At 37.9% G+C, this 15,623-nt stretch overlaps 1 protein-coding gene across 1 annotated transcript; it reads right to left on the reverse strand.

The window, feature by feature from the left end:
- Nucleotides 1–2,422: 2,422 nt before the first annotated feature.
- On the reverse strand, nt 2,423–15,303 carry RRH (retinal pigment epithelium-derived rhodopsin homolog). Its single transcript, XM_055434014.2, has 7 exons — nt 15,198–15,303; nt 9,833–10,023; nt 8,012–8,111; nt 7,325–7,478; nt 6,265–6,433; nt 4,051–4,229; nt 2,423–2,597 (listed from the first exon to the last, which is right to left on the reverse strand). Exons 1-7 carry the CDS (start codon nt 15,301–15,303, stop codon nt 2,483–2,485), a joined length of 1,014 nt encoding a protein of 337 aa, XP_055289989.2. The 3' UTR covers nt 2,423–2,482.
- Between the last annotated feature and the right edge of the window lie 320 nt (nt 15,304–15,623).

The raw sequence follows: 15,623 nt of genomic DNA on the forward strand, positions 1-15,623 counted from the left end.
AAACTGACCCTCAGATGGTTATGCATTTTAAGGAGAAAATTTTATGAACCCAGTGTCTTGCATCTTTCCATATTTAAAAGAGCACTAAAAACATTAGCTAAGATACCTGTTCCTTGAAAAAGCAGTAACTTTTTACCAAGATATGTTCTTGATTGCACATATATACCAGCCTCCCCATTCACCTTTCTGGAACAGTCCTCAGAGCTTTCTGAAAGAATGTCTTGGGTTAGAATCTTGCAGCTTGCTCAAATGAAATTTCCTATTCCTTTCTTACACTGACTATTGATTAATTTTTTCATCAACAAAACAAGATAGGAAAAAGAGAACAAACATACAGAAACCCCCACTCTGATTAAAGTTAATTCTAATGTCAAATATATGGAAATACATACACATAAACATAGTAATTAAAAAAGTAGAACACATTAATATGCACAGGTTGTAGTGTTATATAAAATATATATGTCATTGACTGACATGTGATTTAAAAACAATAGTGCTTAATATTCATTTGATTATTTTTGTTGACTAGTAAGTGAATAACTGCATTAAAATCTGAAAATTCTGAAATGCTGACAGTTTCCCATCTAGCTGGAAATAAATTCCAACAACTTACTTCAGTAATTATTTATTAAAGACTGTTAACTATTATTTGTTGTTGTGCTTTTTAGTTGCTAAGTCATGTCCAACTCTTTGGCGACCCCAAGGACTATACCCCGAGTTTCTCTGTCTGTGGAATTTCCTAGAATACTGGAGTGAGTTGCCATTTCCTTTTCCAGGGGATCTTCCTGACCCAGGGATTGAACCCATAACTTCTGCATTGGCAAGCAGATTCTTTACCACTAAGCCACTAGGGAAGCCCATTAACTATTATTCAGTTCAATTCAGTTCAGTCGCTCAGTCGTGTCCAACTCTTTGTGACCCCATGAACCGCAGCACGCCAGGCCTCCCTGTCCATCGCCAACTCCAGGAGTTTACCCAAACTCATCTCCATTGAGTTGGTGATGCCATCCAACCATCTCATCCTCTGTCATCCCCTTCTCCTCCTGCCCTCAATCTTTCCCAGCATCAGGGTCTTTACAAATGAGTGAGCCCTTCGTATCAGGTGGCCAAAGTATTCGAGTTTCAGCTTCAGCATCAGTCCTTCCAATGAACACCCAGGACTGATCTCCTTTAAGATGGACTGGTTGGATCTCCCTGCAGTCCAAGAGTCTTCTCAAGAGTCTTCTCTAACACCACAGTTCAAAAGCATTAATTCTTTGGTGCTCAGCTTTCTTTATAATCCAACTCTCACATCCATACATGACTACTGGATAAACCATAGCCTTGACTAGACAGATCTTTGTTGGTAAAGTAATGTCTCTGCTTTTTAATATGCTATCTAGGTTGGTCATAACTTTCCTTCCAAGGACTAAGAGTCTTTTAATTTCATGGCTGCAATGACCATCTGCTATGATTTTGGAGCCCCCAAAAAATAACGTCAGCCACTGTTTCCACTGTTTCCCCATCTATTTCCCATGAAGTGATGGGACCAGATGCCATGATCTTAGATTTCTGAATGTTGAGCTTTAAGCCAACTTTTTCACTCTTCTCTTTCACTTTCATCAAGAGGCTTTTTAGTTCCTCTTCACTTTCTGCCATAAAGGTGGTGTCATCTGCATATCTGAGGTTATTGATATTTCTCCCAGCAATCTTGATTCCAGTTTGTGCTTCTTCCAGCCCAGAATTCCTCATGATGTACTCTGCATATAAGTTAAATAAGCAGGGTGACAATATACAGCCTTGACGTACTCCTTTTCCTATTTGAAACCAGTCAGTTGTGCCATGTCCAGTTCTAACTGTTGCTTCCTGACCTGCATACAGGTTTCTCAAGAGGCAGGTCAGGTGGTCTGGTATTCCCATCTCTTTCAGAATTTTCCACAGTTTATTGTGATCCACACAGTCAAAGGCTTTGGCATAGTCAATAAAGCAGAAATAGATGTTTTTCTGGAACTCTCTTGCTTTTTTGATGATAATAACTATTATTACTATTAATTTATTCTAACATTAAAATTACAGGGAGGCCCGGCCTGCTGCAGTTCATGGGGTCGCAAAGAGTCAGACACGACTGAGCGACTGAACTGAACATTAAAATAGAAGTCGTTTCTGATCTAGTGAAGGAACCAGGCAAGACACCAGGTCATTGACACACTGTAATACATACCATGATAGGGAGAAAGAGAAGAGGCCTTAATCTCATGTGCCTCTATTCATCAAACTAGATGAGTAATATGTTTACATATAAGGAAATAGTGAAACATTCCCAATGGTAGCCAGTGCACAAACAGAAGAACTATAAACTACACTTGACAAAGTTATAGTCTATTAAGACAATATTCTATGTCTGTATTTGATTGAAATGAGCTCACATTTAAAATGAAATTAAATCACTGCAAAAAAAAGTAAAGAAAATGTTTTGGTAAATGTGTGAGTTCCTCTTATTTCAGACTTTTCCAGAAGTCAGTGGGTTTTGAGGTACATCCATTGGTAAAATACTCGTCACAGGCATTGCTTGGGTAGTCTGACATTTGAACATGGCAAGCATCGCCCTTCGAAACCTATAATAAAAAAGGGAAAATCTGGCATTATCCCATGATGACTTGGGATGTTTAAAGAACTTCCAAATATGACTAAGATGCCACTACTGCCAATTAGCATCTCCAAATAAATTTCTGCTTCCAACTTTAACATATCCTGTCGAGACCCTTTAAAAATGTATTATAAAGTATACAGTACAATTAAAGACCAATTTTGTGCCACTGATTGTAAACACTGAAGATATTCAATAAAAATCAGTAACTGTGTCTAAGATGACAGCTCTAATGTCAGTTGCAAGGAATCATTTACTTGAACTAAGGATGGGTATTTCAGACATTTGTTCTAATGAGCAAAGGCCAGTTTAATGCCTGACCTTTCCAAAAGAACTACCAATAGACTCTAAATTTAAGATGTGTTCTTTATTCTTCTTATGTGGTCTGTTGATCTTAAAAGTTTTTATGTTTCTTCATATACTTATGGCTAAAGCTGCTTTCCCAAACAGGTTCATAAATATATAAGCTTAATAGAAGCAGCACTGGCAATCCAGGATCAAATTATCAATACTTCACATCTACTGAGATTTTCTGGTCAAATATTTAAGCACAGTAGATTGGTTCAATCCACCTTTAAGCAGTTACAGGAAATGAAGTAGTCTAAGCTGCCCCACCCGGAGGCTCAAGGGTAAAGAAACTGCCTGCAATGCAGGAGACTCAGCAGGAGCCTCAAGTTTGATCCCTGGGTCAGGAAGATCCCCTGGAGGAGGAAATGGCAACCCATTCCAGTATTCTTGCCAGGAAACCCCATGGACAGCCTATGGAGTCACAAAAGGGTCAGACACAACTTAGCGACTAAACGACCAAAGCTGCACTGAGGCTCAGGCAGGAAAGAAATCATTGCTCAGAGGCTCAACAAAAGGGGGAAAGGAAGAGTCTCCATTATCCTCAGTGACTACACAGTCCTAAAGCCTGTTATGTTAACAATGAACTTTTCTCTTGCATCTGAATGATATGTCTTCCTTCAGGTAAATATACTGTTATGCTACGCATGTAGGGAACCCAACTGGCCTTGCTTTGTCCACTTTCCAGTAATAGAATCACTCTTTTCTTTGCAAAACTAATTACATACATTTTGAATAGGGTAACCACAGGAATCAAGCTGAGCTCACTAACAACCTTCCAGGGTCATTGCTGCCAGAGGGCCATCAAAGATGAAACTTGCTTTTGGGGATGCTTAGCTGGTGGAACTTGATCTTGAATTACCCATGTCTGTCAGAACTGGAGTCCTAGACATTTCAGGTCCTGAATGCTTCTGCAGTGCAGTTGCATGAACCAAATAACTCTTAATTTCATCTGAAGTGAGTTACTGTCATTTACCTCCCCCCCAAATTTAGAACACTATCCATTGTCTTTCTAACATTCTTTCTGTATATACTTTTCTTTTTTTTAGTTGAGAAGCATTTTAGACATAACTTACTTTTTATTCGCAATCACATAAATACAAGGATTGTAGAAGGTAGAAGATTTTGCAAACAGAGGAGCTATGATGGCCATTGAGGGAGGAATCTTCTTTGGGTCACCAAAAGATGCCCATAAGCACACGATGGAATAAGGGGACCACGCCACCAGAAACATGAGTATCATTATCACAGACATCTGTAAAAGAAATCAGTATTCACCAAGTCCAGTAAACTAAAATATCAAAATATCTAGTATATCTAAAACTGCATGAAAAACTATCTGGATTGGAATAAGTTTATGATGTTGAAGACTTAGAGGAAACACTGAAAATTCCCCCTAATTGTACTCTGCTAATACACCTAAAGTCAGCTCTGATAACTGGGACTTGTGAAATAGATGGACTGGTTCATGGATGTAAAAAATGCCCTCTTTCTGTTGGTGAACTGAAGAGAATACAGCTGGATTTACCTTTTTGGGTTACTGAGCTTTTCAGAGCTTGCTAAAATTCTTACAACCCAGGCTTGAGCATCTCCTCATCCAATCTCAGTCCTGGACATGGTTGAGGAAATCTCTCAGAAAGTGGAAACCAAGACAAACAAACGAAACCCCAGAGAGAGACAGTGTAGCAGAGAATATTTAAGAAAATTAAAAGATAAATCCAGGAGATTAAATACCCAAATAAAAAGAGTTCCAGGAAAAGAGAATAGAGAAAACAAAAAGGGAAGTGAAATTCACGAGAGAAATAATACAAGGAAGCTCCCAGAAGGGGAGATCTGAGTCTTGACATTGAAAGCACTCACCCAGTATCCAGCACATGGGTGAATAAAGAGCCATACCAAGGCATATCAGCATCACATTTCAGAGAGAAAACTGGAGACACAGAGAAAATCACAAGCTTCCAGAGAGAACACAGATCACCAGTAAACTGTCAGTCTTCTCCACAGCAACACCTAAAACTGAGAGACTATATAGTAATGCTTTCAAAAATCTCTGAAAATCATTTTTCTACTTTGAATTCTATGCGAAGTGAACAATCAATCAAATATAATAAGAGCATTAAGACATTTTCAGGCATGCCAAATCTTAAAAATTTTACTTCCCTATAACATTCTCAGGACTCTGTTAGGGAATGTGTTCCATCAACTGTGAGAAAATCGAACACACACACACACAAAAAAAGGAAGACATGCACTCCAGAAAACAGGTGATCTGATCCAGGAGACAGGCCAAAGGCATTCTCAGCTTGTGATAAAGGAGATGTGGGGATACTGGCTTTCTAGGTAGTCACCTTAAAGAAGAGCCAATGTAATCTGGAGCAGGCGATCTGGGGGTGTCAGGAGGATAACTCTAAGAACAGGATGAAGTCAATTTAGTCTCTGATGCATATGAAAATACCAAGAGGAAACTGAAGCTTCTGACAGATTATTTAGAGATGAATTAGGGACAGGTACAGAGGACAGTCAGGCTCCCCTGGTGGCTCAGACAGTACAGAGTCTGCCTGCAATGCAGGAGACCTAGGTTCGATCCCTGAGTTGGGAAGATCACCCTGGAGAAGGAAATGGTTACCAACTCTGGTATTCCTGCCTGGAGAATTCCATGGACAGAGGAGCTGGTGGGCTACAGTCCATAGGATCACAAAGAGTTGGACACGACTAAGTGACTAATGCTTCCACTTTCCAAAATCACTTCATTTTCACACAGAAGAGTCAGGAAACAAAGCTACAGAGAAATCGGGGGTGGAGGGGGAGACAGAGAGGGAGAGAAAAGAAGGGGAGAGAGATGGACAGAAGACAAGAAAGAAAAAGAAAAGGAATGAACTGTTAACTCCAAAGGGGGAATAGTTGTATGAAAAAAGAAATATAAGTCATACAGCCCTACAGAGATCTGTAATAAGTGAAATTTAGATAATCACAATAATGTAAAATTGACTCTCCATCTAGCCAAATATTAACATTTTATTGACAAGATAAGAGATGTTGTTGGGGAGAAGGAAAAGATGGTGGTATATGAGAAATTTTCTTTGTTCACAGTAGGAAATCAAGAATTAGCAGCAAACAAAAATACCGGAAATAGCAGATACACACATTATTTAGAAATATGGAGGCCAACACTAGAAAAAAGAGCCAGAAAATAAGAATCAGGAGTTGGGGAGAGATGACTACAGGGCCAAGGAACCATGTCCATGTAGAAGCTTGATTACAAAACTTTTTTAAGGATTTTAATGCCTTACCTTTGTTACATCTACCTGATCTGACCAATCTCTGTTGAGGTACTCAGTGCAGTTATTAGTACCATGATGTTTAATGGATTGAGTGACATGGTAATAACAGTAAAACATCACTGTTAAGGGCACGATAAAATTTATCACAACTACCATCATCGTGTAAGAAACAAAAGACCTGAAAGTAAGAAAAGGAAATAATTAAATCATGACATTAAATCACTATTCATCTAATGTATTAAACAGGGGAAGGGAAACAGAATAATTACCAGAAGTAATATTGGCATTGTCTAGTACTAGTAAACAGCTTAGGAGGTACATTTGACTTTTAGTTCATTCAGACTAGGGGTTAGCAAACTATGACCTGTGGGCAAATCCTGTCGCCTATTTTTGTAAATAAAATTTTATTGGAACCACATTCATTTCTTTACTGTCTATGGCTGCTTCCACATACAGAGTTGAATAGTTGCAATGGAGACAGCCCTGCCTGTAAAATCTAAAATATTTATTTTTTGACCCTGTACAGAAAAATGTTTAGACTTAGATTTAGTTTGAGAGAAATTTTGTTTACTTTTATGAGTAATCGTTCACTTATTTTAATGAACTAAATTACCTTCTTTTCCTTAGTAAACATAGAAGAGCATCACTGATGAGTAAGCAATCCTTGCAGTGACTGTGCTTTTGCTGTGTAATTCTCAGAAGAAGCTTTATCACCAGAAAAGAAAGCCTGGGCTTTCTCTAAAACTGCACACTGTCTAGCTCCACCAATAGTCCTTTCCCCCTCAGGTCCTACCTCTAAGGTGCAGCTAAAGGATGCTCTGTATCCCCTTTGCTGCCAAAGGATAGAAAGGAGGGAACAGAACAGAGAGACAAAGGGATGCCCTGTCCTTGCAAATTAACATAATTCACATTTCTCAATTCGTCTCTAGTCGGAATCACATCATCTAAACCAAGGAAACCCTTTATCACACCCTATATGAGAAACATTAGATCTAAGGTTAAATTTGAAATGGTGAAAACGTGTCTGCATTAGAAGCATTTAATTATAAACTGTATAGATGTTTCTTACACATCATTTTCCCGCCAGTTTATGGTACAGGTGGCCCCAGTAGGATCTGGGGCATAACTAGCCCACCCAATGATAGGCATCAAAGCCCAAAACAGGCCATTGGTCCAGGCCCCAAGAATCATGCTGATGTAAGTGTTGGTGGTCATTCTTCTTCCTATTAACAAATACATGGAATGTTAAATCATTTCCCAATGATGTGATTTATATCGTCATCTTGTTTTAATGATTATTCAAAATTATCACCAAGTAGATTCTTTACAGATCACTTTAGTTCACACAAAACCTATGAATTCGTATTCTGGAAAAAAATAACATTTAAGCTGAAACTTGAATGATAAAATGATGAATCAGAGGATAGGCAGGGAGAAACACTAGGGAAATGGCATTTACAAAGACCCCAAATTGGGAAAGGGTTTCGCCAGTACCCCAAAGTGACAAGATCCCAGGCTATGCTGCAAAGATAGTCAGGGGTCAGAACACATAGGGTATTGGGGGCCGTGTTATGAAATTTGAATTTTATTCTAGGTATAATAGAAAACCACTGAAACTTCCAATCAAAGATTATCAGAGAAAGAAGGCTGACCATGTCACAAGTCATTACATTTATTAATACATTTTGAAGTGAAGGTGTGACAAGCAGAACTCAGGCAAATGGGTTCATTGAAAAAGCTGAGAAAAGTGCTGTACCTGCATCAGGATGGCAGATGGTCAGGTATCGATCCACGGCCACGACCGTGAGCAATCCAATACTTGCCATTCCAAAAAAAATATTCAACCCAGCATAAATCTGAAAATCAAAATTGGAATGATTCCACCATTCTACACACCCTCCCAAGAGACATTTATACTTTTATCCCATTGGTAAAATATAGTTCAAATACATTGAACAGTAAATAAATACATTGAGTGTTTTCTATTTTGTGTGTGTGTTCAGTCGCTCAGTCGTGTCCAACTCTTTGCATCCTGCCTCCTCTGTCCATGTGATTTCACAGGCAAGAGTATTAGAGCGGGTTCCATTTCCTCCTCCAGGGAATCTTCACAACCCAGGGATCGCACCTGCATTTCCTGCACCGTAGGCAGATTCTTTACCACTGAGCCACCAGGGAAGCCCCATTTTCTATTTTACTAATGTTAAAATACATCATCTATTGTCAAATTGTAAGTGGCTTAATAAAGGTATTTATAGAAAACATTCTGGAACTTCATTAATTAAAATAAGCTTTTTTTTAAAAAGCTAAGACTTAAAGCAAAACTTCTATACATACTCTAAAGAGGGCAAAAACAAACCATAAATCAAGTGCAGTGCATATAACCAACAAAAGACTGGTATTCAGAAAACAGACAATTCACTAAGGGGAAAAGACAAACAGAAAAATGGGCTATTCATACAAGTGGAAACCAGAGTGTCTATGACATAAGATGTACAATCACATTAAATATTGAAAGAAATGCAAATCATAAGATACTATTTTACATCCATCATAACACTACAAATTTAAAAGTCTGACAGTCTCAAGCACTGGCGAAAATGTGGAGCAACAGAAGTTCTCATAATTGGCACAACCATTTTGAAGAATAATTTGGCCACACCTGATAAAGTTGACATTGTGTTATCTTCAACCAAACCATTCCTTTTCTATTAATGTATCTACAGAAACTCTCATATACTGCAGAAAGAGACATGTATGAGAACATTTGTGATTTTAAAAAATTGGGAACAGAGAATTCCTTGGCGGTCCAGTGGTTAGGACTCTGCACTTTCACTGCCAGGGCCCTGGGTTCTACCCCTGGTTGGGGAACTAAGATCCCACAAGCCCTGAAGCACAACCAAAAACAAAAAGCAAGAAGGCCCAAACAACCTGAAGGTCATATTGCGAAACATCAAGATTTGACAAAACCTGTTGATTCATAATTGGGTATTCACTATTCTCTACTATTTTCATTTTATTCTCTACAGCTATATAGTTTAAAACAGCAAATAGTTCTAAAAAATTGGGCCAAAAGTCATTACTGCACACTATATTAATTTATTTTCTTGTCAGAATTATAGTAGATATATTTACCAGCAATTCTCACAAAGAACTTATCACAGAAAAAAATCAACAACATGCAGTTTAACTATATTACTTAGACATTATGATATAGTCATTAAATATTTTATTGTTTCAAATGAAAGCAGAGTATTTCTTTTTGAATTTGCAATATGCAAGTTTTTATTTGAATATGCAAATATTCACTTTTCTTCTCTAGCTTATTTCTAGTTTTTTACTAGTTTAATTTTTTCCTTTAGGTTGGGGAAATTTTGAAAATATAATGATGGCTCCTGCCTTCATTCCTCTATTAAAGAATATATTTTCCAGTTGCTCCTGACGCTGTTTTCAATAAGAGCTGTTGCAATAAGAGCACCATATCTATTATGTGACATAAAACTATTTGATTTTGTAAAGACACAAACTTACAAGTTCTTAATCTAGTTCATTTTGCTTTGATTCTAAGGATCTCTGATACCTGACATCCTGCATATCCAAATTTCCAGCTTCCATGCAGATCTGAAGCAGCAGACATGGGGTAGCCAATGCTGCTGACCCCTATATCAGTAACAGCCAGGTTGATGATAATTGCATTTGTGGGTGTCCGAAGTTCCTTGAACTTAATGAAGATGCCTAGAACAATTATGTTGCTGAGGATACTTATTATACCTGAAAACATAAAAAAATCACACACTTCACTTAATTTGAATGTGCAAAACTAAAATAAAAATTAAATATTTAAATTCCTTCAGAAACAAAGCAAATTCACAAATCGGTTTTGGTTCATTTACTGGAAGAGCTCCAGCTATTCTTCAAACTAGTTGCAATATTGTCACAGCCCTCTTGTGAAAACAGAAATGTAAAAATCAAAACCAGCACCAAAGGCTGGCATTTAACAACATCACTATTGATCACTCTATCCTTGAAGTGACTCCCATGATACCACCAATGCTGATTTTTAGGATACATATATTTACATATGTGTGTGTGTGACCATATTGTCTCCTTTGCAGCTTAATTTCCTCTCCTCCTTCCTGAAGATGGAGGCTCTTCTTTCTCTATTGTTTCTCAGGCCTCAGCTATCATTCTATCCTAACAGCACTTCTGTCACTTTCTATTCCTGAAATATGCTCCAGTCCCTCATCCCTTTCCATACAACTCATTGCCATTAAACATTTATTAAGCATCTACAGTATGTAAGACCATATGACTGTTTCAATAGTACTTAAAACTTAGCATGTTCAGTCTGCTTACACACACACATACACGTACATCCCTAAACAACAATGCACTCCACAAGGTTTGGCTAGCTAGACAGGAAGTCCAGCTGGCTCTCAGATCCACTGAGAAATCTCACAGGCCACATCACCCTAGTGAAGTTTCCACAGTCTGGGATCTGACTCTTAGCCCTGCAGGTTCAGAGACTCAATGTTGTCAGTGCCCCAGAACTGGCTGGATTCAGGTAGACTGATGACTGAAATTCTTAATCTGAATGCCAATGTATTAATTTACAATGAGAAATATTGTTGAGTAGACTGGATGTGAATGTTAGCCTGCTTAACACCCCCATCTGACGAATAAATTTCCCATCAGCCAGATGTAAGCCATACTAGGTCCTAACAACGAGAGAGTGTAGAGCATTACCAGACTCCTAGGGGCTAAAGGAGGGGCAAAGGACAAAAGGAAAAGAGGATGTTCACCATCATGAAGAGAACTCTGGTGAGCAGACCTAGCTATTGCCAGAGAGAGGGAAGGTTTCCAAGTACCAACACACAAAGGTATCAGCTAAGGAAGAACTATTATATTTGGCACCTGGGTCAAAACTTCCATTCAACATTCTGTTATACTAATCTTCCAGGTTCCTGTTCTTTTCCTCCTGCATGCTGCTGGCAGAATAAGCTTGCTACAACATAGAATTAACCGACTCTTCTCAGTTTACTCCCCAGCGTCTATGGGATAAAAGTTCACATGTCCCAGCCTGATACCCCAGTCTCTGCTTCGAACTGTTTTTACCATCTCTAAGCAAATGTTCACACTTGTCAAATAAGCCCTCCATCTAGTTATCTATCAGATACACCAGGCGTGTGGTAAATTTCAACTCCCATTTCTCCCACTTGGAACACCCTAGTCCTTTACCTATCCAAATGCTACCCACCCTTCAAAATTCTGTTCAAACCTGATTCTGTCCTCAAAGGCTTGTCTTCGTCATAGTATCCTCTCATCACTAATAAATTTTCAAAGTACTTGTCTATATTATACTTCATCTTGTGTAATGCTATATTATTTAACTCATATATTCCTAATCTTCCTGTTTAATTTACAGGCTTCTAATGGCTTCTATGTTGAGTATGTGACATATAGCAGATTTATTTAATAGACAACTAAAACTCATATTGCTTAATATCTATTATTCCTGCAAGCATAATTAAGACCCAATGATATCAAATTTGATGATTCTTTGGCTCATTATTTTTGTATCCAGTATTGAAGCTCCAAAAAGTTTAGTGAACTGAAGAATCTTTCTGGTTAGTTACAGATTTGTTGATTTTTTTAAAAAGTCAGATAAAAACACACTGTAGTAAATTTGTTGCCTACCAAGTATGCAACTAGAATAAAGTAATTGTACTTATGGGGTAGTTTTAGATATAATGTGGGGAATGAGGTAAACAGTTTAGTCCTTTTCTTAATTTTCTCTGCAGCTGTCTCAAGCACTCTGCTCTATTTCCTCGATTTCCTGTGAAAGTGTTAAGTCAGTCATGTCTGACTCTTTGAGACCCCATGGACTGTAGCCCACCAGGCTCTTCTCTCCATGGGATTCTCCAGGCAGGAATACTGGAGTGGGTAGCCATTCCTTTCCCCAGGGGGATCTTCCTGACCCAGGGATCGAACCCACATCTCAAGCACTGCAGGCAGATTCTTTATTGACTGAGCAACCATGGAAACCCATGTTTTCCAATGAGTAGACAACAGATTATTTAGTAGTTAGGCCTAAATTCACTTAATTTCAGGACTTCCCTGGTGGCTCAGAGGTAAAGAATCTGCCTGCAATACAGGAGACATGGGTTTGATCCCTGGGTTGGGAAGATCCCCTGGATAAGGGCATGGCAGCCCACTCCAGTATTCTTGCCTGGAGAACTCCATTGACAGAGCACCCTGGTGGGCTACAGTGCACAGGGTTGCAAACAGTAGGACACAACTGAGCAATTAACACACTTTCACTTAATTTCCCTTTGGCTTCTGTGGCTCTTTTCCAATCTCTTTGGGAGATCCTTCTCAATCTACTTCCTGGTCTTTCTTCATCTCTACCTTGTTAAACATATGCATTGTCCAAGCTTCTGTCCTAGACCTCTTTCTTTTCACATTCAACATACGCTCAGTGATTTCAGAGTCAAGGCTATACGCTGATACTTTCCAGATCAATCTCATAAAATTCAAACCCATGTGTCCAGCTTTTTATGGGACTTCTCTCAAACTGAACCCAGAGATTTTCATTCCTGCCCCAAACATGTTCTTCTCCAGGTGTGAATAGCTTTACCATTTATCCAGTGGCCCCAAAAAAGAAACCTACTTGTCATGTTTGGTGCTCCCTCACCTTCTCCCCCAGTCTCCACATCCAAACACCATGGATTCTAAATTCTAGCTCTATCTCCATTGCCACTACTTCCTTCTCAGAAGCCTTCTCAGCCTTTACCATACCTCCTACCTAGGGTGCCTCCTACCTGGTCTGTTAGCTACCATTACAGCGTATATCTAAAATGCAAATTGGATCATGTCATTTAGTGGCCCCCTACTGCCTTCACAGCTTAGGTCCTTCATTAGCTGGTATGCAGTCATCCTCTCAGCCCAATATCTCTTATCCTTTAACCTATAATGCACTCATAACGAATCTATTTCAGATCCTTAATGCACCATGCCCTCTTACTTGCAGAATAAACTGGAAAAGGGGAGAGCTTAAGTTGGTGAAAGTTTGTAAGAGCTAAAATCCAAAGAGAATTATTAAATCAAAAATGAAACTTAAAATGAAAAATAGGTTTTTTGTAACAGTAGCAAATGAAATAAATGCTTTGACTAAACTTTTTTCCTCATAGTTTTGGTTTAAATGAGTTTTGTTAAAGGTGGGGGTTTGGGAGTCCAAAGAACAATAAACATTTAAAAAAAAGCATAATGGAGTAAGACATGCTCCCTTCAGTTCACCTGATAAAAATACAACGCATACACATTAAAACTGATCTTGTAATTATACCTGAGGGTTCGAGCCAAAGAACCTGAGTTCAATACTGGTGTAGTTACTTAGTAGATGTGTATGTGTTGGGAAAGTTACTTAAACTCTATCAGTATAAATGGAGAAAATAAAACAAATCTACTTACTGAATTAGTTTAAGGATGAATTACTCCGTACAGGTAAGTGCTTATAGCAGTGCTTACCAGCATTCAAATTGAATGCTATACCCAGCATTCAAACAATAACATTAGCATTAGTAGTGGTGATGGTGCTTGTAGTAGTGGCAACAGTAGTAGTAGGGTCATCATTGTCATAGGTAAGACTACTATTATTACTGTTATTGTTGTTGCAGGAATAAGAACAAGCGAGAACATTTTCTTAACAGGAAATCTTGTTTGCATGCTTCCTTTGTAACCAGATCAAAAAAGACAGCTTTTCTTGGTCATCTACCAAAAACTAACTAAACCAAAAGTTTGTATACAAAGTATTCCCACGTAGTTGTGATAAGGAGATTATCTCATTAAGTAGCATATTGTTTTCTCCTTTCTGTTGCAACACCAAAATAAAAAAGAAAACAGAACTCACCCAGGGCTTATCATACAGCGGTATTCAAATGAAAGCGTTATTAGCATGTCACTAAAATTTATGAAAATTAACTGAGGAACCATAGTTTCTAGCAGAGAAGTGATACTCTAATTGTGAGTAATGGGGAAATTAAGCAATTATAAAGAATAAACTGAGTATAGTAGGATTTGCTATGCTTTTACTCTACTTTTGAATATACTTGAAATTTTTCATAAGTCAATCCAAAAAAATAATAAGAGTTACTTCTAAAATTCATTAGCATTTGTTCAACATACACTGTATATATCATTTAGGTATATTTGTGCATTATTTTTTTACTTTTCACAACAATCCCAACTGGTAGCTTATTCTTATCCCCATTTTATAGATATGAAAATGGAAGAACAAAAAGATAAAGGAACTTGCTCACTGTTGCAAAGAGATTAAAAAATGAAAACCAAACTTCAGTTTTCCAAGACAGCATTCAAAAACGAGCTCAATTATCAAACTCTGTCCTCAATGATAATACAATCTGCTCTCTCTTTTTATAACTAATTTTCTTTCCAGAATCTTTCAATCTGAACTAGATTCCACCACTGATGACAAAAATACAGAAAGTATGTATGAGAATAGTAAATGCCATAAAAATACATTTTTGCCACAGTGCACATTCTCCAATAAAAATTCATTTGACAATATGATAACCAAACAGATTATTCGTTTTCTAGAAAGCTTTTCTCAGCCCCATCTCACTGCCTATCAAAATTCAACATAACTTGTTAGATTAACCACCATTAACAATGTTTCCATTTATCCTTTCACCTACATTCTCTTATTTGATCTTTACAGCCAGGAAGAAGAGCAAGTATTATCCTTATTTATCACATGAACACAACAACTGAGAAAGGATAAGTGACTTGTCGAGGTTGGCCAATAGTACAGAACTTGAAACACTATCTCTGAACCCATGCTTCTTCTACTACCTTATGATAAAAACTGCAGCTTTTCTTCACTCATTCAAAAGCAAAATAACTGTTAATGGAGTAAACATCCATACCTGCGGTAATCAAGTAAGCTGCAACAATGTTGTGTTCAGTCTGTGAAAAGACAGAGTCATTTTCCTGTTTAGAGTCTGAACTGTTGCCTAAATTATTCCTTAGCATTTTGGAGTGAAGATACTGAGACATCCTTCATAATGAGCTTTCAAAATCTACAAAATGTTTCAAAAGCCAGTCAGAGAAAAATTTTCAGAACCAATCATTTCCATTTCCACTTAAAGACCTCAAAGAAGGGCCTTTTCATAGAGGCCCTCCTTTAACAAATCTAATTGGGCTAAAGAAGAAAGGATTTTAATCCCCAGAAGAAGGGGAAAGCTTACTAGCAAAATAAATACCAAACAACACACATTTTAACAAATTTGGGCATCAGCTTTATATCCAAGGAGATTATCAAGTGCACATGTCCCATTTAAAGAATAAACAAA

The sequence above is a fragment of the Moschus berezovskii genome, chromosome 5 (assembly GCF_049115385.1).
Source record: "Moschus berezovskii isolate FMDL1 chromosome 5, NW_MosBer_1.0, whole genome shotgun sequence".
Lineage (NCBI taxonomy): Eukaryota > Metazoa > Chordata > Mammalia > Artiodactyla > Moschidae > Moschus > Moschus berezovskii.

Excerpts from the sequence above, each read along its gene's own strand:
- RRH (XM_055434014.2), bottom strand. The coding sequence starts at position 15,303 with ATGCTAAGGAATAATTTAGGCAACAGTTCAGACTCTAAACAGGAAAAT. Across the intron at positions 8,112-9,832 it reads TTGGATATGCAGGATGTCAG|ATTTATGCTGGGTTGAATAT; the intron begins GTATCAGAGATC and ends TTTGATTTTCAG. Across the intron at positions 4,230-6,264 it reads ATCAGGTAGATGTAACAAAG|ATGTCTGTGATAATGATACT; the intron begins GTAAGGCATTAA and ends TTTCTTTTACAG.